Source organism: Coregonus clupeaformis, chromosome 40, assembly GCF_020615455.1.
Source record: "Coregonus clupeaformis isolate EN_2021a chromosome 40, ASM2061545v1, whole genome shotgun sequence".
NCBI lineage: Eukaryota > Metazoa > Chordata > Actinopteri > Salmoniformes > Salmonidae > Coregonus > Coregonus clupeaformis.
This window is the reverse complement of record NC_059231.1, coordinates 25,848,360-25,876,060: the sequence shown is the minus strand read 5'-3', so window position 1 is coordinate 25,876,060 and position 27,701 is coordinate 25,848,360. Positions and strand designations below refer to the sequence as shown.

Here is a 27,701-nt window from a genome sequence, read left to right as displayed (position 1 = left end):
ATAATGCCCTCGAAGCCGGTGTTCAGAGGATATATTGGCACGGTTTGCCGACCCTCGACTTCGTCTCAGGCTTAACAACACCCATGCCAATATATCCTCCAAACACCGGCTTCGAGGGCATTATATTATCACTTAACTAAATGTGTCTGATCAGTGATAGATTAGCAAACGAATAGACCAGCTACCACCACTACTTATTTGCCCAGCCAGAGATCAAATAACCAAATATACAGACAGAGATTCAGTGAAACAAAATCACATTGATTGATTATCAGAGAAGTCTAGGGCTTTTGGTTGGGATATAGGCTAGGCTACTATGCGAGTGAAAAGCAAAATAATCCACTTGTTATACTAGGCTACATAACATGTTCTGATCAGCGCTAATAGATGAGCAAACAAGGTAGACTAAAGATTATCATCATGAACACTCACCTCAATATAGCTAACATTTTCCCAGCCTAATTGTAACCAAATATCCAAACGGAGATTCAGTGAAAACAAAAATCTGACATTGATTTATCAAGACGAGTCGCCACGCTTGTCTCAAAGCAGCGCGGTGCTGAAATTATAGTTGACCAGACACGTCTATTGCTTTAAATGATTTAAAACAGTTGGATGACTTTGGGAGTTTCAGTAAAGCAACAATTTGATACATGCCTTTAATGACATTAGCCTACTTTAGTCAGTGATATTTCCACAGTAATTATTTATTGAGCCATCCAGTTGTGGTGAAGAAAATGTGCATGCATAGCGGTGGGCTTTGCGAAGTGATGGGCGATAGTGACATGCCTCCCAAAGTTTAGAACTGCCATGAGGATGGTAATAATATGCCATTTAGCAGACGCTTTTATCCAAAGCGACTTACAGTCATGTATGCATACATTTTTACGTATGGGTGGTCCCGGGGATCGAACCCACAACCCTGGCGTTACAAGCTCCATGCTCTACCAATTGAGCTACAGAGGACCACAAGCCTACTAACGGGCACTGCCTAGCAGGCATCATTTTGAAGCATCAAATCTCATGAACATGCATTGCTTATGCCGGACATAGCTAAGACTAGTCTTATTTTTGATTGGTGACAGCAGATGTAAATTCTGATCCCGAAGTCGGACGTGGCTACGCCCGACCTAGCATTTAAGACCAACTTTTTTGCACCCACTTGGTGAAACCAGCCCCAGTATCTTAGGTCATCAGTAAGTTAGATGTGATTAGTAATTTAGGACTAGGTTGAGAGAAAGTCAGAAATAGATTGTAAAGAAAGCTTGGGTAAGAAGCAGTATATTAGGAGGTCAGTCAAAGTAAAGAGTCAGTAGGTGATGTGAGCTTTAGGGAAGGTGTTTGTAAGGGATATGTAGGGAACAGGTGAGGGGTAGTGTATGTGAGGGGTGACGGGAAATCTTACCAAAATAAGTGAGCCACCAGGCCTGGAAGTTACACAGACTCCCCTCTGGATGGGTATCACCCTGAGGAAGGAGAGAGGGAAGAGGTCACTCTGTAGCTCTAGTGTGTATGTGCTTATGGGAACATGTGTGTGTGTGTGTGTGTGTGTGTGTGGTGACAGTCACTCACCATGACATACGCTACACTATCAAAGAAGGCCGCTACTGTCAGACTGCAAATCATCTTCTGTAGAGAGACAGAGAGTGATGGAGAGATAGTAGAGAGAGAGATAAATGGAGAGGGAGGGAGGGAGAGAGAGAAAGATAACAGTGTGAGAGAGGCCAGATGGTCCACTTATCCTGTGGTCTGGGGTTGACTTGGGGATCGATCCCCAGGTCCAGCCCTACCCACGCTAATCTCATTACTCACAATAGGGCTGAGAGCCCCTCTTCACCTCACACACAGATACACGCACACACACACACACACGCTGCACAGACACAAACACATACATTTACACAAATATTTACACACATACCAGGGTTTCTGTTAGGTCAATGTGGCACCTGGCATTTGACCGGCAACAATTTAATTTACCGGACATTTGAGAAATCTGCCGGACCCATATGCATGAGGAGTGTAACCTAATTAGGGCGTCCACCCATGGTGCTCAGAATGACAGAAATCACATTTAGATTATGGCAATTAATAGTAACAGAAATAGCCTTTTCCAAACAGACTCTGGGACAGTTGTGGGACGACAGATCCTAAATTCATACAACCAGTAGTTCTAGGCTACATGAAAAAAAGACATAAAAAACCAATGAGTCTGATGCAACAGATCAGAACGTTTTGCTTAAAATGTTGATAAACTATTATTTATTCACATTATAAGCGATGCGCACACGGCAGTAGTCTACGTGAGAATGTTCGTTCCATAATGCAATTACCTGGAAAACACAAAAGGGCACTGCACATGCGAGCGGTTTCATGCGACAGAGATGAAAACATCCGTTAGAAATTTAGAAAGAGAGGAGATCTAATAGGCTACTTTGAAGCAAGTTAAGACATGCCTCATAATATGTATTAAAACGTTCAGGTTTCAAACAATTAAGTATATGTTTTCAAAATGCATAGCCTATTGCCTCCAGCTCACTGCAACATGGTGTGTGACGCGCTGATGAAGCCTGCCTTCCGTTGTCATTTGAGATGCTGCTGCAGCAGCAGTTCTCTCGCTGTCTGACAGATTTTCAGCTCAAAGGCTCTGTATCTGTATGTTGTATGCGTGTGATAAATAAGATACATAACGAATATACTATAGCCTACACACGCGCTAATTTAATTCCAATAAATAATGCAAATGAATCTATAGACCGATAAGCATGACCAGTAAAATGTATTTACATCGACTGGTATTTCCATAAATGAATAGGCTAAAAAGCATTATTTCGCAATGGGATTTTTTTCTACTTCTCCTGGACAAGTTGCCGCTGCAAATTTTATTTATCTGCTTTTCTAGTTTTTTTATAGACCAAAAGCTGGCTATTACTGGCTAACGGAAACCCTGACACATACACACATAGCTCAGAGCCTCTCACACAGTCCGACCTTTTCCTTTAATAAACTCTGAGAGACTTGACAAAATGACAAAGTGTAAAAACAACTTTCTGTTCTGATGTGCGAGAGACAGAGAGCGAGAGAAAAAGAGAGAGAGGTCGTGGGGGTAGAGGGGTGAGGTACAGTTCCAGAGGTAATAGGATCCGTCAGTGTCGTAGACTAAGCTGTCATTTACTCCAGATTAGGAGGATAACAGAACAGAATGCAGCTAAACTTGCTCCACAGTCATCACAAACATTAATACACACACATATGCACGCACGCGCACAAATACACACACACTCACAAAACATGCATACATACATACAAACCACATTATCTCTTGAAATTGAAAGAGAGCAAGGTAATGTTAGTTTAAACATTGCCTAAATGTGGCCTTAAGGCATCTACACATCTATTAAACTACAGCCACCTAAATATCGATGATGCATTGGGTTGTTTTTTCATAACTCAGACCAACTGTCCGTGGCCCATTCTACATGTTGAATTGGGACCAACTATACGCAACTATGTCCAGCGGCAAACAACTGAGACTACACACAGGACAGATTCTTAGAACGACCTTCCATAGACAGTTGGGTTGGCTGTAGTTGGATAGATGTGTACAGTAGAAGCCTTAAAACTATTAGGTGCAGATTCACCAGTGGAGAAAGACTTTTCACTTTAATTGGAGAGGGAAAAACACAATCCTGCAATCATTATCAGATACAGACCATGAGTCAATTAGAGCAATAATTGATACATTTGTACATTTCAATTACGCTGTGATTTGTCATGAGCAGCGTAACAGACTTGCTATGGCACAGAGGTAAGGATTCAGATGCACTTCAAAACACACAGACACACATAAATTACCTGGGCCAAGGAGTGATACCGGCGCAGTAGCCAGATTACAAACAGCATGAAAAAGCTGAGGAGAGAGTAAAGAGACAATTGTTCATATGACACAATCCTGCTTAGCTCTGCATTCCCTGCATTCTTTCAATACATAGCTTTGGCTTACCTTCCTATATAACTCAGTAAGGCTAGGTATAGCTTTACCTATGATATCTATTGATATGAAAGAGCAGTGCACTTCCCGTTGATCTACATCAATGATGTATACTGAACAAAAATATAAATGCAACATGTAAAGTATTGGTCCCATGTTTCATGAACTTAAATAAAAGATCCCAGAAATTTTCCATATGCACAAAAAGCTTATTTCTGTTAGTGAGTATTCCTAATTTTTCAAGATAATCCAGCCTCCTGACAGGTGTGGCATATCAAGAAGCTGATTAAACAGCATGATTACACAGGTGCACCTTGTGCTGGGGACAATAAAAGGCCACTCTAAAATGTGCAGTTTTGTCACACAACACAATGCCACAGATGTTTTAAGTTTTGAGGGAGCATGCAATTGGCATGCTGACTGCAGGAATGTCCACCAGAGCTGTTGCTAGAGAATGTAATGTTAATTTCTCAACCATAAGCCCCCTCCAACATCATTTTAGAGAATTTGGCAGTACGTCCAACCGGCCTCACAACCGCAGACCATGTCTAACCACGCCAGCCCAGGACCTCCACATCTGGCTTCTTCACCTACGGGATCGCCTTAGACCAGCCACCGGACAGCTGATAAAACTGTGGGTTTGCACAACCGAAGAATTTCTGCACAAACTGTCAGAAACCGTCTCAGGGAAGCTCATCTGCGTGCTCATCGTCCTCACCAGGGTCTTGACCTGACTGCAGTTCTGCATCGTACCCAACATCAGTGGGCAGATGCTCACCTTCGATGGCCAATGGTACGCTGGAGAAGTGTGCTCTTCACGGATGAATCCCGGTTTCAACTGTACCGGTCAGATGGCAGACAGTGTGTATAGCGTTTTGTGGGCGAGCAGTTTGCTGATGTCAACGTTGTGAACAGAGTGCTCCATGGTGGCGGTGGGTTTATGGTATGGGCAGGCATAAGCTACGGACAACGAACACAATTGCATTTTATCGATGATAATTTGAATGCACAGAGATACCGTGACGAGATCCTGAGGCCCATTGTCGTGTCATTTATCCGCCGCCATCACCTCATGTTTCAGCATGATAATGCACAGCCCCATGTCGCAAGGATCTGTACACAATTCCTGAAAGCTGAAAACATCCCAGTTCTTCCATGGCCTGCATACTCAGACATGTCACCCACTGAGCACGTTTGGGATGCTCTGGATCTACGCGTACCACAGCGTGTTCCAGTTCCCGCAACTTCGCACAGCCATTGAAGAGGAGTGGGACAACATTCGACAGGCCACAATCAATCATCAGCCTGATCAACTCTATGCGAAGGAGATGTGTTGCGCTGCATGAAGCAAATGGTGGTCACACCAGATACTGACTGGTTTTCTGATCCATGCCCCTACCTTTTTTTAAACGTATCTGTGACCAATAGATGCATATCTGTATTCCCAGTCATGTAAAATCCATAGATTAGGGCCTAATTTATTTATTTCAATTGACTGATATCCTTATATGAACTGTAACTATATTTTTGTTCAGTGTATATAATCTCTGGATGACTGACAGGGGGCGCTGTATTAAAGCCACAGCGCAGCCATCTTGGAAACTATAGAAATGTATTTATTAATGGCTACATTTGTTTTTGCCACATTTATTATATTACAGACATCTTAATGCGTACTTTTAAATTATATTATCTGGTAAACTTTCAAATAAAAAAATTAAAACATATAAAAACATTTTCCTTAAAGTACTTTTTTTTTGACAGTACTAATGTTACTGTCCCCACTACAAAAAAATAAAATAACTAAATACATGTAATTTTGTCCTTGAAACCTTGAAATAATGTAAAATTCCATTAATTCCTATGGAGGACTGCTCCTACTGGGGAGTGACAATATGACGACCGGTGTCTTCAAAGCCTCTCAATGGCCAATACATAGCATCCGCAATCCAAGGTTTATACATATCATTGATCTACATGGATTATTATCCAATGCAATAATCCGCTACCCTTGACCCCTGATCCTAACCCAGCCACCAACAACTAAAGATTCCACTCTTCCCTGCTTCATCACATCATCAGTGAATAGCGGAATTAAGGCCAGCCAAATCCTTTAACACAGGCTTCTTTAATCCTGGTCCTGAAAAACCACAGATTATTTTGCTTTAACCCAGCACTAGCACACCTAATTCCACTAATCAAAGGCTTGAAGATATGACATTGATTTAATTTAATCATGTGTGTTTTTTCATGTGTGTTTTTTTTTACACACAAAATAATTTGGGCAACAGGGCTCTTCATCCAGGAGGGGATTGAATGTCTCTGCTGTAAGCAAGAAGCTTGATCTTGACATCTAGCCACTTAGCCAACAAGTTAGCAAACCAAATGCATAGCTGGAGCCCTGAGCTGGATATCATTTATTTGACACCTCTTAGATGTGTTATAGTTATACTTAACTTATAGTTAGTTATAAGCAGTGGCGTAGCACTCACCCCCGCGAGGCGGGAGTGCCCACAACCCCCCCGGTACTGAAAATATACCATCAAAATACCCCGGTATACGGTATAAACGGTATATCGCCCAAGCCTAGTGAGTACTGGGATGGAACTGAGGCCTACAAACAATGTAGGTCCCTTTGGATTGAAGAACGCTACTTTGAAACAAAGCCAAGAGATGCCAATCGGTTTATTATCTTAATTAAATCTCCTCATAAGAATAGCTATTTGATTAATTGGGTAATGAAGTAAAAGGTGGTTGAACTAATACTCACCATCCTATCAGTGAGAAGGTGCCTGTGGCTCGCTTCACTGTGAGAATCACCACCTGTGAAGGGGAACACAACATTTGGTAAGGCTTCATTTTACAGGCGGCTTTATTTTATGATTCTGTTTCAGGTGGTTTAACACATGTGAATTTGGTCGGGATGCCCAAAAAGTTACATATTGCAGCTTTAAGCTACAAATTATTTTACATTTTACTCATTTAGCAGATGCTCTTATCCAGAGCGACTTACAGTTAGTTAGTTATATATATATATATATATATATATATATATATATATATATATATATATATATATATATATTTAAAAAAAATAATCATACCCCCCGTGGGAAGCGAACCCACAACCCTGCCGTTGCACACGCCATGCTCTACCAACTGAGCTACATCCCTGCCGGTCATCCCCTCCCCTGCCCTGGACGACGCTGGTCCAATTGTGCGCCGCCCCATGGGTCTCCCGGTCGCGACCGGCTATGACAGAGCCTGGATTCGAACCAGGATCTCTAGTGGCACAGCTAGCACTGCGATGCAGTGCCTTAGACCACTGCGCCACTCAGGAGTCTATTTTGACAGCTGTAATTAACTGTCCATTGATCAGCACAGCAATTGATAAAACAGGACCATGTTTGAAACACAAGTGGTTCTGAGCTTATGTCAATATTACACAGGTAAGCTAACAGTTACAGAAATCAGGAATGCAGGCAGGCTCTATCTATCTCAGCTACCGTGTCCAACAGCTACTGTGTCTTGTTGTTATTTTGGGCACCTACTGACCAAAAAACTATGTTATTATGATTATTATTTTTCAATGACATGTATTGCTAAAATAAAGGTTTAAGGAAATACAGGCAGGCATCACATTACTACAAGACAAAACAGCTCACTCAATCAAGGATGATGGACTTGTAAGTATAAAAGCAAAGCTTGCTTTCATTTAATTAAAAAAAGCATGAAAAGGTAGCGTAATGGGATAATGTCTTACTGTGGTGTGTGAAGATTCCAATAATTTACCTTGTATACGGTACAAATCACATTATTGTGGAAGCATCTCTTCTAAGGGTATGAATTAGGCTGTTTGAGAAGGTTTTGAATCCTAAGCAACCTGCCTACACATAGTTTGAAGTACAATACCAACATAGCTACTGCTTTCGGCTTCAGACAAATGCCTACTTCTCACTAAAAACGTAATATTTTGTTTTTAATAGCAATTAATAGGTAGGCTAACAAAAAATGTACCATGTGAGTAAATACCACGTTTAAGTGATAATGCCCGAGAAGCAGGTGTTTGGAGGATATATTGGCACGGGTGTTGTTAGGCCCGAGACTAAGTCGAGGGCTGGCAAACCGTGCCAATATATCCTCCAAACACCGGCTTCGAGGGCATAATCACTTCTATACAACGGGTTAACAACATATTCAAATAATGATTGACATACACTACCGGTCAAAAGTTTTAGAACACATACTCATTCAAGGGTTTTTCAATTTTTTTCCTATTTTCAACATTGTAGAATAATAGTGAAGAATTCAAAACTATGAAATAACACATAAGGAATCATATAGTAACCAAAAAAATTTGTTAAACAAATCAAAATATATTTTATATTTGAGATTCTTCAAATAGCCACCCTTTGCATTGATGACAGCTTTGCACAGTCTTGGCAGTCAGAAGGAACAGACTAAATAGGCATTTTAAGTCATAGATTTAGCCGGTGGTAACTTGTGGAATAGACACAGGCTTGAATTAAGTTTTAACCAATCAGCATTCAGGATTAGACCCAAACATTGTATAATAAAAATAGTAGAATCTCAATTAAACTTAAAACAACATTTCAAGACATAGGCCTAAGGGCGCATTGACTTTAACCTATAGTAAACCACTGTAAATCATCTGGAGGTAGGCTAATCAAAATTACACTCCTGGTTTAGGGCCCTATAAAATGTGTTTCATTTTTTGCCTGATTATTTTTTCCCAAATTCCGTTTTCTCCATTTTGTTTTTCCAGGTTTCCGTTTATCCACGTTTTTTCTGGTTTTCACTTTTTTAATAGAAGAAATTGATGTTCTTAGTCCACAACAATGCTTAAACCACATCAGGAGACGACTTTGAGGTCTAAGAATAATCTAAGAAATGTTTATTCCTGGGTGTAGTTACTCTTTAATTAAAGTGTGCACCAGCCAGAGACCGTTGTTTCGTTAGCAATGTTTCTGTAGCGCTCATGTGCTTGCAGAGTTTGCTAAACAAATGGCTACCGAATTGACGCAAATAATCATGAGGCATAGGCTACTTTGTAGTTAACATTTAACTGAGAAGGTTTTTGGGAAAGCATTTCCATCTCTACCAGAAGGTTATGATTAGCATCATTGCTAAGGGCTAAAGTGTAGACATACGCACACACCGCACGCGCACACACACAACAGAGAGATAAGGATCAACCTAGAGGAAACCTGTTTTACATTAGCATGTACCTGTCACTCTGTGGGAGCCCTTGTTTCAACGGCATGCATGGTTTTATAACCTAGGGCCTAGGTAGGACTATGTGCTTTGGCTTGCATCCAAACTATAAACATGAGAGAGCGAGAGCGAGAGAGAGAGAGAGAGAGAGAGAGAGAGAGAGAGAGAGAGAGAGAGAGAGAGAGAGAGAGAGAGAGAGAGAGAGAGAGAGAGAGAGAGAGAGAGAGAGAGAGAGAGAGAGAGAGAGAGAGAGAGAGAGAGAGAGAGAGAGAGAGAGAGAGAGAGAGAGAGAGAGAGAGAGAGAGAGAGAGAGAGAGAGAGAGAGAGAGACATGCACACATACAGAGAGGGGGACAAACAGAGAGAGAGAGCAAGACAGATACAAAGAGAGAGTTGAGAACGTGAAACATGTATAACAGCTAAATAGCACCCTCAAGCATCTTGAGGGGCCCTCCATTCGGGGCTGAGAGAATCATTGAACACACACGACAAAGATACACACCAACACACACGTCTGCACGGCAGTCAGCAGAACAGGGCTGCTGTGAGTGATCTTCCACAGTGACAGTGTTGCCCATGGGAGAGATAGGCACAGAGAGCTGGCAACCTGATTAATAATAAAGACCACGGCCCGGTTCACAAAAGCATCTTAAGGCTAAGTTCACTGTTAAATCCCAAAGCTGTTTCCAAAAACAATAATACTAAAGTTGCACTTAAAAACGCTTGTTATTTACTGACTGCCTCAGACCACCCGTAGAACAGCTAAGTTAGATGCTTTTTGCGTCACTTTATACACAGAAGATCTCCCCTAAACACAGAATCAAGAAGTTTATCTGTCTCTCTGTGACCGACAAGAACTCCAGAACGAAGTTGACAACAAATACAAAGTTACCAATATCTTTGCAATTGTTATAAACAGAGGATACAAATATGCTTCAAATGAAAATTGAGATGACTGCATTAAAAGACAAATAGAGTATAGGCTACATGCCTATATACATGTACACTACATGACCAAAAGTATGTGGACACCGGCTCGTCGAACATTTCATTCCAAAATCATGGGCATTAATATGGAGTTGGTCCCCCCTTTGCTGCCATAACAGCCTCCACTCTTCTGGGAAGGCTTTCCACTAGATGTTGGAACATTGCTGCAGGTCCTTGCTTCCATTCAGCCACAAGAGTATTAGTAAGGTTGGGCACTGATGTTGGGTGATTAGGCTTGGCTCGCAATCGGCGATCTAATTCATCCAAAAGGTGTTCGATGGGATTGAGGTCAGGGCTCTGTGCAGGCCAGTCAAGTTCTTCCACACCGATCATGACAAACAATTTCTGTATGGACCTCGCTTTGTGCACAGTCATTGTCATGCTGAAACAGGAAAGGGCCTTCTGCAAACTGTTGCCACAAAGTTGGAAACACAGATTCGTCTAGAATGTCATTAGCTCCCTTCACTGGAACTAAGAGGCCTAGCCCAAACCAAAAAAAAACCAGCCCCAGACCATTATTCCTCCTCGACCAAACTTTACAGTTGGCACTATGCATTGGGCCAGGTAGCGTTCTCCTGGGATCCGCCAAACCCAGATATGTCTGTCGGACTGACAGATGGTGAAGCATAATTCATCACTTCCACTGCTCCAGAGTCCAATGGCGGCGAGCATTACACCACTCCAGCCGTCACTTGGCATTGCACATGGTGATCTTAGGCTTGTGTGCAGCTGCTCGGCCATGGAAACCCATTTCATGAAGCTCCTGACTAACAGTTCTTGTACTGACGATGCTTCCAGAGGCAGTTTGGAACTCGGTAGTGAGTGTTGCAACCGTGGACAGACGATTTTTATGCGCTACGCTCTTCAACACTCGGCGGTCCCGTTCTGTGAGCTTGTGTGGCCTACCACTTCGAGGCTGAGCCGTTGTTGCTCCTAGACGTTTCCACTTCACTATAACAGCACTTACAGTTGACCGGGGCAGGTATAGCAGGGCAGAAATGTGACTGACTTGTTGGAAAGGTGGCATCCTATGACGGTGCCACGTTCAAAGTCACTGAGCTCTTCAGTAAGGCCATTCTACAGCCAATGTTTGTCAATGGAGATTGCATGGCTGTGTGCTCGATTTTATACACCTGTCAGCAACTGGTGTGGCTGAAATAGCCGAATCCATTAATTTGAAGGGGTGTCCACATACTCTTGTATATATAGTGTACTCTGTCGTAGCCGGCCGCGACTGGGAGACCCATGGGGCGGCGCACAATTGGCCCAGCGTCGTACAGGGTAGGGGAGGGAATGGCCGGCAGGGATGTAGCTCAGTTGGTAGAGCATGGCTTTGCAACGCCAGGGTTGTGGGTTCGATTCCCACGGGGGGCCAGTATGAAAAAATACATTTTAAAAATGTATGCACTCACTAACTGTAAGTCGCTCTGGATAAGAGCGTCTGCTAAATGACGTAAATATAAATGTACTTCAATCATATTGAAATAAATTACATGTTAATTAAATTGAGTTATATTTCGGTAATTGTAGGCTACCGTCTGAAAATGTTGCCTCAATATATTTCATGATGTGTAACAATATGTGCGCAATGATGTGCCAAATCTTGATTGAGTGAATTTTTATAGGTCATTATACGGCAATGCTTATAAGTATTAGGCACATTAGAATAAGCCGCCTCAATCTTTGCAGCCATAGGAGATAATCTCTCTCTAGAAGCTGATCTGTCGTCAGTATTGTGGAATAGTTTGAATGGTAAGGTAAGATTTTATTGGAGATAGCTGATCAGAGAGCAACGTTGTTTTTCTTTCGATCCTATCAGTATCGACATATGCCTCAACGACGTACTTAGCAAATGTTCTCTCTGTGTGGTGTTTTGGGAAATGCATGTTACATCTTTGGCCGTTGTAGGAACGATGCATCATTAAAAACACTCATAAACCTAAGTTCCATCACTATCTGGAAACTGGGCCGCTGGAATTCAATCACAACCACCATAGCAATGTTTACACCATGTCTTTGTTTACAAACTAGTAATCACACAACCACACTTCTTATCCTGAAAAACTTAAAGCATCTACAAGGACTGTAGTTTTTTTCAGTTTCACATGATTTTGTTTGACTATAGGATAAAAACTAGGCCTACTGTAAAAACTACCACAAAACGGGATCAATTAATTTGCACACCAAATGGCCATATTTACATAATATGTTTGCATCAGTGCAACATTTGCATCAGGGTTGGGGTTGATTCTATTTTGATTCTGTAAATTCAGGAAGTGATTTGAAATTCTAATTCAATCATTGAAAAATCAAATGCCCTATATATGGGTTAGGCTAAGCCTATTAGGCCTACAGATCTAAATCTGTCACAGGCCTATTTGGCAACGGGGCATCTTTAACAAGGTTGGCTGATTAGGAAGACAGCTTCCGATGTTAATGTGAGCGATTGCACGTCTGCCAAACTGTGGTTCATGTGGGCTCTAGGCTGGACAACATTACTGCAGCATTCCTGTGAAAAAGTAGGCCACTGCACTGTCTGTCTGTTTACACCTGATGACAACTTGGAGCTGAGCGGTTCATGTGAGATGCTGTCTAGATACAGATAATAAGAACAAATCATAAAACATTGGATCAGATTGCAAAGCCATTACTGCAGCGTTCATGTGTAAATTAGGCAATTGCTTTTACTGTCTGTATACACCCAATGACAACTTTGAGCCAGGTGTTTTGCGTGAGATGCTGTTTCAACAGCCTACATACAGAGACAGCCATTAAGACACACACATACAATGTTGGATCTGAATGCAATGCTTTCCAGCACTGCCCATACACACTTGCAATTGCCCTGAGAATAGTGTGGTCCAGTGTGTGTGTGTGTGTGTATCATCAGTGCTCTGATGGTGAAGAAGGTGACCACTGCTGATGTTGTTCTCTACCATCAAAACACCATGATAAGAGACAGTGAGCACGGTTACATGCGCACACAATAACGTGATTATTGTGGATAGTCCAGTTAATACAATAGCTCGTTTAAAACGTTTACATGCTTTGCAAGAAGGATTTCCCTAATAATCCTGTTTACATGGACACATCTGAAATCAGGCTACTGATGGGACTTTTGATAAACGTGAAAAATATTTATGCATACTTTCAGTTTTTCCGAACTCACTTCACTCGCGGGTAAAAGGCGCTGCATGGTCAATCTGTCGTCTGCATTGGCCGTGCAGCATTTACGGTGATATGGCCTCTGCAGAAGTCAGGGCATTCATACTTCTTGCGCTTCGCGAAGTACCGCAGAACTGTTGTGAAGGAAGTTGTCAAGGAAGTGAGTTTGTGTTTATACAGGACCTCCCGCCAACCAATCATGTCAATGTGGAGCTTTACGGAGCCCTCCTCATTGTTACAAAAGTTGAGCTGCTATGGAGGTCATTTTGGCCTCTGTATGCTTCCAGAGGCTACGCCATTGCGTTACACCAGACGTATGGCACCTCCGACCACATTTTCGGATCAAGCATATATTGGCTTTAAGAGGGAAGTTTGTGCTACTCCGTGGCACATGCGCAGTTCAAATACACCACTGGAATGGCGATTAAGATGTCCTAATAATTCGAAAGATTGCTCAGAAAACCAGGTGTTTTAATCGGCGTATACTTACTTCGATTATGACCTTACGCCAATTAAGATAAGCAGAGTAAGGTGTTTACATGACTAATGCCATACTCGGCCTTCTGCCATAATCAGTTTAATATCGAATTATTAGTGTGCATGTAAACGTACTCAGTAAGATAGCATCAAACATAAACACCCCCACAAATAGCATAGGGACGCTGAAACCAGTGAACACCAGCTATCACAAATAAGTCTGCTATGATCATGTTATGATAAGGAATTATGGTCAATAGAAAAAACATAGCTTGCTACTCACTTGTCATTATTCAAGTCAGTCAGAGTAACTGACAACACCAAGGCCACACTTGGCCAGCATCCACAAGTTGTTAGCCAGCTTGCTATTAGCTAACCAACCAACTACCTACAGTATGTTACCCATTTTAATACCAGTCGGTCACTAACTAGCCAACCTTCTAGATAACTAAACAATGAGTTGCTTAAAGCTGTCAGCACCAGTCACGTTTATTATTGGTAAACACAGACGGTTAGAATAAACGATGAATCTGTCAACAAAAAAAGCAAGTTAGCTTGCTAGATAACTGGTTATCTACCCATGCCCATTGCATATTGTTGTTACTATACGAAACTACTTACACATCGATTGTCGTCAGAATCTGTATTAAAGAAAATACAGCGTCTACTGTTGTTATTTAATGGAATTATATTGTTACTATCCATTTCTTTTTACAATTTGCTAGCAATGTCTAGATGTTTTGACGTAGCTACACACCATGTGAAATTTGATGACATCAACTTCCTAGCTAGCTACAGTGCACGGCTAAGGACAAACAGAATGGACGCTGCAAACGCAAAGAGATCTTCTTCTTTGGTATTATGGTGTTCGCACATTTAGTTTGTGCATGCCGCCACCTACTGTGTTACATTTGAACATTTTGTGATACAAAAATTAAAAGGAAGGGGGAAAAAGAAAAAATTGCACCACCAACTAACCCTACACCTATATACCACAATTTCATAAAAAAATTAAAATCCCCACCCCATTCCGCTACTTTGACCCTGACTGATTATACACCAGGCCGACGGCCTGGGAGGACGGGACTAGTTCGTTCAACACACCTTGTAAACTCTTTTGAAATAAAACCTCGTACGCCCAAGTTCTTCTCTGCAGCTGCCACCACAACATCTATTTTCTGTGATTTATGTTCAATTTCTGCGGTACAGTTGACAGCCATGGCAATGAATGCTAAGAAGTCAACCTTACAGAAGCACAAATTCATTTCACTCTGTATTGGCCTCGACCTACTACTCACCCTTGACCCATCATCCTCTACCCTCTCCACTGCCTCAGCATATGACACCTTCTATTCTACTCTGACCCTGGCAACCTCAACCTGTCTCTCTCGCACCGGGCACTTCTGACCCCAGCAACATGGACACCCCCACAATTTACACAAGATTTTTCCACCAATACTACACATCCCTTTGTCCCATGCTCTCCTGCACACTTCTCACATCTAGGGATCTCCCTCCTACACACTTCTGCAACATGACCATAAACCTGGCATCTGAAACACGTTAGTGGGTTTGGCACAAAAGATCTCATGGAATAACTGACATATTCTAACATGACTGCATCAGGTAAAGACTCTGCTTCAAAACTCAAAAAGACAGACAGTGTCTTCTAAGTTTCACCATGCACGCCACCAGGTCTACGTTGCACCAAACGGCGGGCGTCACAAATCAGGTTTCCATCCATCCTTTTTAAGCGAGTAAAGTACATGTGGGATAAAAAATGGAATGGAAACAGAACATTTGTCGGTAAACTTTGCAAATGTCGACAAAACAAAATACGCTAGACAAGGTGGGATCTGTAAGTGTCTGTAAAATTCATTATGCTAGAAATGTCAGTGGAAACGCTTTTATGCGCAAATATTGATATAATAACCATCATATCGAAAGTAAACTTGGAGTCACATGTGACATGTTGTGTGGTCCTCCCACTACGACTCATTGGGAAAGCATACCGTTTATTAAGCTAAAGATGAAATAAGTGATGATGAACTTCACAGGCTGGTAAAAGTGCAAGGTGATGACCTTCATGCTTCTTTCCAATAAATTTCAATAATCTTATTCTGATGACATGATCAATGGTGACTAGCTTATCTCGCTCTTTTGTCCATAATAATCTCATCATGTAGGCTATACCCACACTGTATCTGTGAGCGCACATGCCAATACCAGAGTGGGCACACTCGCTATTTAACGCAACATTTGTTGTGAGAAAACCATAAGTAGAGTTGAAAATGTGATGTATTTTTTATTCGGTACATGGGAAATTAACAGCAAAAGTTATTTTTTTGTGCACTACGTCATCATGCACATCCTTTTATCCACAACAAGTCAATTTGATGGAAACATCTCTGGTGGGAAAATGTGCATATTATTTTTATGCAGATTTTTGAATATTTGCATGAATATCTGTCACCAATTGGATAGAAATCTAGCTACAGACATAGGGAATCTTCCATTTCAGTTGCTCCACCTCAACACTTAACACCACCCTAGTAATCACTCCTTTAAAAGGCACCCTGCTCCAGAGAGCAAAAAAAGTCACAGGTCTTGTCCATAGGCGTGTGACGGGAAACGCCCGCTCCCTCTGGATGGAAGAAACACAGAAAATCATTAGAAGTCCACTTCGAGCTACCTTCACCGATTTAACATATATTATTTTGGAAGCTATAGAAATGTATTTATTAATATCTACATTTATTTTTGCCAAGCATACTTTTCATTTATATTATCTAAGCTAAACTTTCAAATAAAATTTTTTTAACATATAAAAACATTTTCCTTAAAGTATATATATTTTTTATTAGTAATGTTACTGTCCTCACTACAACAATAAAATACTTAAATACATTTAATTTGATCTTTGAAACACTTAATTGAAATACTGTAGAATTCCATTCATTCCTATGGAGGACTGCTCCTTCTGGGGAGTGCCAATATGGCCGACAGGTGGCTTCAAAGCCTGTCAATGACCAATGAATAGCTTCAGCAATCCAGGGTTTGTATACAGTACTTTATTGGTATTGACCCTTGAGATGAGGTTCTCTCTTCTTATGCAGACCGTAGCTAACCCTTTCACATGAAATTATACTTGTCAGTAAGATGTAGGTCTATCTTCGTGCATGTGCAAGAGATAAAGTCTGGTGGCCAGCCAGGCATATGGAAAAATCAAGAGTCACCCTCATTTGTTGTAAACATTGAGGTTGTAAATCTGCTAGCCGATAATAACAAGTTGTTATCATTATCACTGAGGATGTTTTAAAAACCAAATACATACATTTTATTATCAAACACAAACATAGCAATTGAGCTATACAGAGCAATTTAGCTATAACTTTGGCTTGAAAAGGGATAGGTGACAGAGAAGTGACCAAATGATGAGGAATCCGGAGGAGAGCAAACCCGACATGTTGCAACACTAATTAGAGAGATAGTATGAGGAAGAATACTGTGGGGGGTGTGACTACTGTAAAGGTACAGCATGTCTTCAGGTATTAGCCAATGGGTAAGAGGCGTTGCTCTAGGTATCTAGACTTAAACTGGTTCTGTTCTGTTCAATGCTATTGTGCTTCACCACAATGGAATCTGCTATAGGGATGGGACTCGGAAACTGAGTTGGTGCTGACCTCATGCCAAAGACATTTTTAGAAACCTGAAATGAAGATTCAGTCTTTCGATATGCAGCAGTCCTGTGTGTTTTTGTATGTGAGTATGTATGTATGTGTGTATGTGGTAAGTGCAAGGTAACATTGTTAGTTTGTGATTGATTTAGTTTAGTTTTTTGTGTAATAATAAGGTCAGTGTTTGTCTGTGATAGGTGTGCCTTTGTATGTGTTTGTTTGTGTGTGTCTGTGTGTGTGTGTGTGTGTGTGTGTGTGCGTGCTTTCGTGCGTGTGTATGTGATGTGTGTGTGTGTGAAATGTGTGTAGAGAGGCCCATTGTTGCCACTAAGCCCCAGCTGCACCCATCACCACCAATGGTGGCTACAGAGCTTCAGAGACTGTCACACCCTGGGAACGATGACGCAACACTGACATGCCTCTGTCTCAGTTCCCAAGAGACGAGGTTACACTGGGACAAAACAGAAGAAACACACACACTACACAGACACCACACACACCTACATTCCTCTTCGCCTCCCCACCCTAGTCCCTCTCACTCAGTGACACCTGCTCCCTAACACATTTGTAGCACACAATATTGAATATCCTATGACTGTAATGCTGTGTTGTAACGTGAAGTGTATTTGCAATAAAAGCATGTTAGGTGTGGGGACAATAAACGTACTGATCAAATTGATCAGTATCCTCTGATACACGTACAGTGCATTCAGAAAGTATTAAGACACCTTGACTTTTTCCACATTTTGTTACGTTACAGCCTTATTCCAAAATTGATTAAATTACTTTTATTCCTCATCAATCTACACACAATACCCCATAATGACAAAGTGAAAACAGGCTTGTAGAAATGTTTGCAAATTTATTAAATATAAAAAACTTAAACACCTTTTTACATAAGTATTCAGACCCTTTGCTATGAGACTCGAAATTGAGCTCAGGTGCATACTGTTTCGATTGACCATCCTTGAGATGTTTCTACAACTTGATTGGAGTCCACCTGTGGTAAATTGAATTGTTTGGACATGATTTGGAAAGACACACACCTGTCTATATGAGGTCCCACAGTTGACAGTGCATGTCAGAGCAAAAACCAAGCCATGAGGTCGAAGGAATTGTCCGTAGAGCTCCGAGACAGGATTGTGTCGAGGCAAAGATCTGGGGAAGGGTACCAAAATATTTCTGCAGCATTGAAGGTCCCCAAGAACACAGTGGAAGTTTGGAACCACCAAGACTCTTCCTAGAGCTGGCCGCCCGGCCAAACTGAGCAATCGGGGAAAAGGGCCTTGGTCAGGGAGGTGACCAAGAACTCGATGGTCACTCTGACAGAGATCCAGAGTTCCTCTGTGGAGATGTGAGAACCTTCCAGAAGGACAACCATCTCTACAGCGCTCCACCAATCAGGCCTTAATGGTAGAGTGGCCAGACTGAAGCCACTCCTCAGTAAAAGGCACACGACAGCCCACTTGGAGTTTGCCAAAAGGCACCTAAAGACTCTCAGACCATGAGAAACAAGATTTTCTGGTCTGATTAAACCAATATTGAACTCTTTGGCCTGAATGCCAAGCGTCACGTCTGGAGGAAACCTTGCATCATCCCTACGTTTAAGCATGGTGGTGGCAGCATCATGCTGTAGGGATGTTTTTCAGTGGCAGGGACTGGGAGACTAGTCAGGATCGAGGGAAAAATGAACGAAACAAAGTACAGAGAGATCCTTGATGAAAACCTGCTCCAGAGTGCTCAGGACCTCAGACTGGGGTGAAAGTTGACCTTCCAACAGGGCAACAACCCTAAGCACACAGCCAAGACATTTACATTTTTAGTCATTTAGCAGACGCTCTTATCCAGAGCGACTTACAGGAGCAATTAGGGTTAAGTGCCTTGCTCAAGGGCACATCAACATATTTTTCTCCTAGTCGGCGCGGGGATTAGAACCAGTGACCTTTCGGTTACTGGCACAACGCTCTTAACCACTAAGCTACCTGCCACCCCACAACGCAGATGTGGCTTCGGGACAAGTCTCTGAATGTCCTTGAGTGGCCCAGCCAGAGCCTGGACTTGAACCCAATCAAACATCTCTGGAGAGACCTGAAAATAGCTGTGCAGCGAAGCTCCCCATCCAACCTTACAGAGCTTGAGAGGATCTACAGAGAAGAATGGGAGAAACTCCACAAATGCAGGTGTGCCAAGCTTGTAGCGTCATACCCAAGAAGACTTGAGGCTGTAATCGCTGCCAAAGGTGCTTCAACAAAGTACTGAGTAAAGGGTCTGAATACAAAGCCGTTTTTGCTTTTTCATTATGGGGTATTGTGTGTAGATTGATGGGGGGGGGGTACTATTTAATCCATTTTAGAATAAGGCTGTAACGTAACAAAATGTGGAAAAAGTGAAGGGGTCTGAATACTTTCCGACTGCACTGTATATTAGAAAAACGTGCAGGAGTGTTGTTGTGTTTTTGTGAGCCTGAAGTGTTTTCCCTGTCAGCATTGCTGTTCTCAGTTAATCCAGTGCATTTACCAGCTGCTCCTATGGAGCACTGAATAGCATATCCAAGCATATTATATACACGTTGAAACAATATCCTTTCAGATAAGTGGACATGTATGTCCAAGGAAAGGAACATGAGTTTTGGATGCATGCAAAGCCATGCCATGAACCCAGAGTCATATACACTATACTGCACATATAGCTCTCTACATGATGCGTTCTCCAATCAATGTACCTCTATCTGTCTTTTATCACCACAACACCCCCAGCTATCTCACCCATGACAACCTGAGTTATAGTTCATAATATTTCTATTGATAAATAACTCACAACTGTCAAGTTTTCAAGGTCCAAGTGCTTTCGTGATAAAGTAAAGGCGCTCTTTCAGTAATAAGAAGCTGGATTGTTGTCTAGTAACATTCCCCATCCTCCAACGTTACCAACGTAATTAGAGCAGTAAAGTTTTGTCATACCTGTGGTATACGGTCCGATACACCACGGTTTTCGGCCAATCAGCACTCAGGGCTCGAACCACCCAGTTTATAAATGTACTTATAAACTGGGTGGTTTGAGCCCTGAATGCTGATTGGCTGACAATCGTGGTATATCAGACCGTATATAATCACGGTTATGACCAAACATTTATTTTTACTGCTCTAATTACGTTGGTAACCAATTTATATTAGCAATAAGGCACCTCAGGGGTTTGTGGTATATGGCCAATATACCATGGCTAAGGGCTGTATCCAGGCACTCCGAGTTGCTTTGTACACAAGAACAGCCCTTAGCTGTGGTATATTGGCCATATACCACACACCCTCATGCCTTATTGCTTAAATATCTACTTCAATTACCTCATACCCTGCACATAGACTCTGTACAGGTACCCTGTGAATATAGCTAAGTTATCGTTACTCATTGTGTATTTAATATTACTTGTATTATTATTTCTTATAACTTTTCTATTATTTATCTATTTTCTTTCTCTCTGCATTGTTGGGAAGGATCCGTAAGTAAGCATTTCACTGTTAGTCTACACCTGTTGTTTACGAAGCATGTAACTCTGTAGCTCAGAGTAGCTCAGCTGGTAGAGCACGGCGCTTGTAACGCCAAGGTAGTGGGTTCGATCCCCGGGACCACCCATACACAAAAATGTATGCACGCATGACTGTAAGTCGCTTTGGATAAAAGCGTCTGCTAAATGGCATATTATTAACAAATACAATTTGATTTGATGTGTGAACTAAGCATCTCACTATCTCAAAAGCAAAGAGCAAGTACCTTCAGGCTATGCTCAAACCCTACACACCAACCAGAGCACTCGTCCTGCCACCTCTGGTCTCTTGGCCGTCCCAAACCTACGGCGGGTCAGCTCCCGCTCAGCCCTGTCAAAGCTCTTCTCTTCTCTTCTATTTTATCACATTCCCAGTGGGTCAGAAGTTTACATACACTCAATTACTATTTGGTAGCATTGCCTTTAAATTGTTTAACTTGAGTCAAACATTTCGGGTAGGCTTCCACAAGCTTCCCACAATAAGTTGGGTGAATTCTGGCCCATTCCTCCTGACAGAGCTGGTGTAACTGAGTCAGGTTTGTAGGCCTCTTTGCTCGCACATGCTTTTTCAGTTCTGCCCACACATTTTCTACAGGATTGAGGTCAGGGCTTTGTGATGGCCACTCCAATACCTTGACTTTGTTGTCCTTAAGCCATTTTGCCACAACTTTGGAAGTATGCTTGGGTTCATTGTCCATTTGGAAGACCCATTTGCGACCAAGCTTTAACTTCCTGACTGATGTCTTGAGATGTTGCTTCAATATATCCACATAATTTTCCTTCCTCATGATGCCATCTATTTTGTGAAGTGCACCAGTCTCTCCTGCAGCAAAGCACCCCCACAGCATGATGCTGCCACCCCTGTCACGCTCTGGCTCCGGGACTTTGTATGTTGAGCCAGGGTGTGTTCGTTTTGTTGTGTTTTGGTTGGTTGTCTTTGGGTGTGTTGTCTTGGTTGTTCGTGTGACTCCCAATCAGTGGTAACGAGTGTCAGCTGTCGGCTCGTTATCTCTGATTGGGAGCCATATTTAAACTGTGTGTTTTCACCTTGGGGTTGTGGGTTTTTGTTCCATGTTCTGTCAGTGTCACAGAGGACTTCACGTATCGTCATTTGTTTTGTTGTTTCGTGGTTGCTTTGATTTAATAAAGTCAACATGTTCGCTCAACACGCTGCGCCTTGGTCCGCTTCCTTAGACGATCGTGACAGAAAAACCCACCACAAAAGGACCAAGCAGCGTATACAGGAACACCCGCAGGAGAGAACGCTGGTGGATGTCCTCCTCGGCTGGGGACATATTACGCAGGAGGAGGCCGTCCGGTACCGGAGGGCGATGAAGGGGGAGAACCTGGCAGGAGAGGAGCAACGGCGTCAGCAGGGCCATCGTCGGATGGAAGAGAGGCAACCCCAAAAAAAATTTTGGGGGGGGCACATGGCTTGGGCGGCTGGGCAGCAGGCGGCTGCTACAGGACGTTTTGGAGAGGTGGTCACCGGGTGTTGGGAGGCAGAAGGCAGGTTGGCGAGGCCTGGAGGTAGAGCGGAACCAACTTCCCGTACTCAGGCATGGCAGCATGAGACGGGGCAGGTTCCGCGGTATGCGGAGCAGCGTACTGGGCCACGAGTGGTCCGGCACAGTCCTGTACGTCCTGTGCAAGCACCCCGCACGTGTCGTGCGAAGGGGGGTATGCAGCCAGGACGGAGTGTGCCGGCTCTATGCTCGAGGTCTCCAGTGCCTCTCCGCGGTCCCGGATATCCTGCTCCCGTATCGCGTGCTGTCATGTCGGTACGGGTTCACAGCCCTGTACGTCCTGTGCAGATGCCTCACGCAGAGTGTGTGAAGGTAGGCATCCAGCCAGGACGGGTGGTGGCCGCTCTTCGCTCCAGGTCTCCTATCCGTCTCCACAGTCCGGTGAGGCCTGTCCCAGCTCCACGCACTAAACCTACGGTGTGCGTCGCCAGCCCAGCCCGGCCTGTCCCTGCTCTACGCACAAAGCCTACGGTGTGCGTCGCCAGCCCAGCCCGGCCTGTTCCTGCTCCACGCACAGAACCTACGGTGTGCGTCGCCAGCCCGACCCGGCCTGTTCCTGCCACTCGCACCAAACCAGGGGTGCGAGTCGCCAGCCTGGTCCAGCCCGTTCCTGCTACTCGCACCAAGCCAAGGGTGCGAGTCGTCAGCCTGGTTCAGCTCGTCCCTGCTACTCGCACCAAGCCAAGGGTGCGAGTCGTCAGCCTGGTCCAGCCCATTCCTGCTACTCGCACCAAGCCAGGGGTACGAGTCGTCGGCCTGGTCCAGCCCGTTCCTGCTACTCGCACCAAGCCAAGGGTGCGAGTCGTCAGCCTGGTTCAGCTCGTACCTGCTACTCGCACCAAGCCAAGGGTGCGAGCCGTCAGCCTGATCCAGCCCATTCCTGCTACTCGCACCAAGCCAGGGATGCGAGTCTTCAGCCTGGTGAGGCCTGTTCCGGCTCACGCACCAGGCAAAGGGTGCGTATCGTCTGCCAGGTCCGGTCCATTCCTACCTCACGCGCCAAGCCAGGGGTGCGCGGTCGGAGGTCCTGATCCAGCAAGCGGGGTCAGATCGGACCGGGGGCACTACGGGGGGAGTGAAGTGGGGTGGTGGTCAAGCCCGGAGCCGGAGCCGCCTCCGAGGAGCAACACCCACCCAGCCCTCCCCTGTTTGGGGGTTTTTGAGGCGCGGTCGCAGTCCGCGCCTTTAGGGGGGGGTACTGTCACGCTCTGGCTCCGGGACTTTGTATGTTGAGCCAGGGTGTGTTCGTTTTGTTGTGTTTTGGTTGGTTGTCTTTGGGTGTGTTGTCTTGGTTGTTCGTGTGACTCCCAATCAGTGGTAACGAGTGTCAGCTGTCGGCTCGTTATCTCTGATTGGGAGCCATATTTAAACTGTGTGTTTTCACCTTGGGGTTGTGGGTTTTTGTTCCATGTTCTGTCAGTGTCACAGAGGACTTCACGTATCGTCATTTGTTTTGTTGTTTCGTGGTTGCTTTGATTTAATAAAGTCAACATGTTCGCTCAACACGCTGCGCCTTGGTCCGCTTCCTTAGACGATCGTGACAACCCCCGTGCTTCACGGTTGTGATGGTGTTCTTCGGCTTGCAAGCACCCCCTTTTTTCTCCAAACATAACAATGGTCATTATGGCCAAACAGTTCTATTTTTGTTTCATCAGACCAGAGGACATTCCTCCAAAAAGTACAATCTTTGTCCCCATGTGCAGTTGCAAACCGAAGTCTGGCTTTTTTATGGTGGTTTTGGAGCAGTGGCTTCTTCCTTGCTGTGCGTCCTTTCGGGTTATGTCGATATAGGACTTGTTTTACTGTGGATATAGATAATTTTGTGCCTGTTTCCTCCAGCATCTTCACAAGGTCCTTTGCTGTTGTTCTGGGATTGATTTGCACTTTTTGCACCAAAGTACATTCATCTCTATGAGACAGAACGCGTGTCTCATAGAGCGGTATGATGGCTGCGTGGTCGTCCCATGGTGTTTATACTTGCGTACTATTGTTTGTACAGATGAACGTGGTACCTTCAGGCGTTTGGAAATTGCTCCCAAGGATGAACAAGACTTGTGGAGGTCTACAATTTATTTTCTGAGGTCTTGGCTGATTTCTTTAGATTTTCCCATGATGTCAAGCAAAGAGGCACTGAGTTTGAAGGTAGGCCTTGAAATACATCCACAAGTACATCTCCAATTGACTCAAATTATGTAAATTAGCCTATCAGAAGCTTCTAAAGCCATGACATCATTTTCTGGAATTTTCTAAGCTGTTTAAAGGCACAGTCAACTTAGTGCATGTACATTTCTGACCCACTGGAATTGTGATACAGTGAATTATAAGTGAAATAATCTGTCTGTAAACAATTGTTGGAAAAATTACTTGTGTCATGCACAAAGTAGATGTCCTAACCGACTTGCCAAAACTATAGTTTGTTAACAAGAAATTTGTGGAGTGGTTGAAAAACGAGTTGTAATGACTCCAACCTAAGTGTATGTAAACTTCCGACTTCAACTGTAGCTAACTTAAGATGAATGCTCTAACTGTACATCTCTCTAGATAAGAGTGTCTGATAAATGACTAAAATGTCAAAATAAATATAAAAATGTACTCTTGGGAGATGTATTTGCATGGTCCTAATAGTCAGTGGCTGTTTCATGACCTTGCATACAGAATATAGGGGTCTATTTCAATGCCCTGCAAATGCCTTGAATCTGAGTTGGATGGATGCAGCATATGCAGCTACTGTAGCTGAGAGTAGACTCACACTTATTAAGGAAATAAAATGAATCCTTCTTAATTGGCTGAATGAAAAACCGTGGGAGTGGCCATGTCATATCACATGACTACTTGTACTTCAATATGAGCCATTTTAATGCATGTTTACCAAAATAACTTTGGTTTGTATCATTACTGTAACCTAAGAGTTTCTGTGTGCTTTACGTTTAATTATGTTAGACAAGTGGATATATGTTACAGGTTCACTCTGCCTTTGTATGCCTTTAAAATTATTGTATAGGGTGAATAGGGTTTGTATAGAAACATGTACATATGATGAAGTGATCCCTGGACAAACATTAAATGTTAGGGAAATATCAAACACTGGTTGAAATGTATTGGGGTCAGTTGGAGGATGATAGCTGTTTCAATTGTATTCCTGTTCCACAACATTCTAGGTGAAGTGTTGCTATAGGCAAAGAACTTGCATAACAAATTAATTTCATTTACAAAATATTTTATTTCTCAGTACAAATACATTATCTTCAATATAAAAACATAATATAGTACATACAAAAACACTGGCTTATGGAGTTTCACCTCTCCATAAATACCATGGCAATAGCAAGATAATAACATGATCTCTTGGAATCCTTCATTATTCTCTATGCAGAAGAACCATCAGTTGATTTCAGTTCATTGATCATATAGGGCAGCAATGGGATCATAGGCAAGAATCTGTCAAGCCTCCTCCATTTAGCTAAGCACATAATAAAGACACATAACAATAGGGAAAAGTACAAGACCTGTACAGACTTTTTTGACACATTGGCATCATTAGACATGCTAAATCCTATGCGCATTTCCCCTTTCTAGGAAGTAAAGAAATATATAGCCAAATGTCTCTGAGGTCATGTACTTCTTCAACCTTGAAATATACAGCTCTCAAACATACAGTGCGAGGTAACAAGTTAAATACATCAATATTAAATAAATGTATACATATGTATTATCTGTGTCACTTGAGCTGAAGGCATGGAGCGCCATTGGACACCGTGCATAAAACACAGACATTGTGGTAAAAAATCTGAGTGCAAAACAGGTGTAGTGGAACCCGGATATACCACATAGCAGGTCAACCACAACATTACTTTGGATCAACACAATATATCACAAAGGTAAAATAATACCACATATAGAGAGCAGAAATGTTTATTTCTGTCTCTCTTATTTTCTTTCTCTCTCAGTCCATTCAAACGAATTTCATCAGTGATAGACTATTCGGTTAAGTTCAGTTCACCTCCTTTCCGCGAATGAGAATCGATCATCGGGGAATGAGGGCTCGCTCGGGTCGTTGTGCTCCATTTTAGTAGCTTCCAATGCCGATCTCCTGCTTGTAGCGGTTGGTCAGGGTGTTAGCCTGTTGCGTCAGCTTGGACAGCACCCCGTGGAGCCCCGTCATGTGGAACTGGAACTGCTTCTGCAGGTTATCCTCCTCTTCCTCCGACGATACCTCTGAATCTTCCTCCGCTGAATCCATCCGAGAGATGGGAGCCCAGCTTTCCTTGCGCTTCTTGTCTTCCTCCGCGCGCATCACTCCCCACTCAATGTCACAGCGGATAGACTTGAGAAGCTGGTAGTAGCTGTACATGTCGCCGTCCTCGATGTCGCTGTTTCCCGAACTTTTCAGGTCGGCCACCTCCCTCGCCTCTTCAAGGGGGACGTCCCGCAGCAGGCTGGGCACCATCACCGTCTGGTCCATGTTGTTGACGGCACCGATGAAGCGGTTCATGGAGTTGAACAGGGAGTTCTTCTGCAGGTGGGATTCTGAGATCTGCATCATCTTGGCGACTGTTGTTGATTCTTGAACTTCTTTTAGAAATGAAAGTTATAACTGTCAACCAGAGCTGGATAGTTCGTTTCTTCTTTGCGTGTACCCTGTTCTAATTATTTTCAAATCAGCTTTGGAAAGCGGCTTGTCCTTTTTGTATTAAATGCTTAAACGGAGATTGGTTGCTGGTAATTCTTGTCAGTGCAGATTTCTGTGTTTCAAGCTATGGAGAGAGTTCGGCAATAGTTATCGTTTCTCCTTTTGCCTGTTCCTTCTTCTTTTCGTTTCTGTTCTGACTCTTACTGGTCCCGGGTGGGATCTTTATAGAGCAGGTGGTTTCGTGTCCAAGGGCGTGCCCAGAACCTGTTTGTCAGGATTATTCTTTCTCTACAGTTGTAACCGGACTCCAACGAGCTAGCACACATACAGATATTTTTTTTGGGCATAGTTTGCATGAAGGAGAGCGGCCTCCCAATAGCGATTAGCCTACTATCCGGCCCCTGCCCAGTGCCCAGGAGGAAAGCAATTTATTTACATTTTAGTCATTTAGCAGACGCTCTTATCCAGAGCG

The 27,701-nt window shown here is 43.2% G+C and overlaps 2 protein-coding genes across 5 annotated transcripts in view; both read right to left on the bottom strand.

Moving 5' to 3' along the window:
* si:dkey-100n23.5 (cyclic AMP receptor-like protein A) overlaps nucleotides 1-14,653 on the bottom strand; it is a 95,443-nt gene extending 80,790 nt beyond the window's left edge. For 2 of the 4 annotated variants that reach the window (XM_041883160.2, XM_041883163.2), the window contains exons 1-5: nucleotides 14,477-14,647; nucleotides 6,762-6,814; nucleotides 3,856-3,910; nucleotides 1,573-1,629; nucleotides 1,406-1,466 (exon numbers count right to left, since the gene is read on the bottom strand). In XM_041883160.2, the coding sequence (XP_041739094.1) occupies nucleotides 1,406-1,466; nucleotides 1,573-1,629; nucleotides 3,856-3,910; nucleotides 6,762-6,814; nucleotides 14,477-14,560 (310 nt within the window). In that variant the 5' untranslated portion in view covers nucleotides 14,561-14,647. Of the gene's footprint in view, nucleotides 1-1,405; nucleotides 1,467-1,572; nucleotides 1,630-3,855; nucleotides 3,911-6,761; nucleotides 6,815-14,138; nucleotides 14,193-14,476 lie in introns of those variants that run through there. The other 2 variants (XM_041883161.2, XM_041883162.2) reach the window with 2 other exon arrangements.
* An 11,146-nt stretch (nucleotides 14,654-25,799) lies between these two features.
* LOC121572812 (mid1-interacting protein 1-B) lies at nucleotides 25,800-27,408 on the bottom strand. The gene has a single exon (XM_041884840.1). It carries the CDS (start codon nucleotides 27,140-27,142, stop codon nucleotides 26,666-26,668), a length of 477 nt encoding a protein of 158 aa, XP_041740774.1. The 5' UTR covers nucleotides 27,143-27,408; the 3' UTR covers nucleotides 25,800-26,665.
* Between the last annotated feature and the right edge of the window lie 293 nt (nucleotides 27,409-27,701).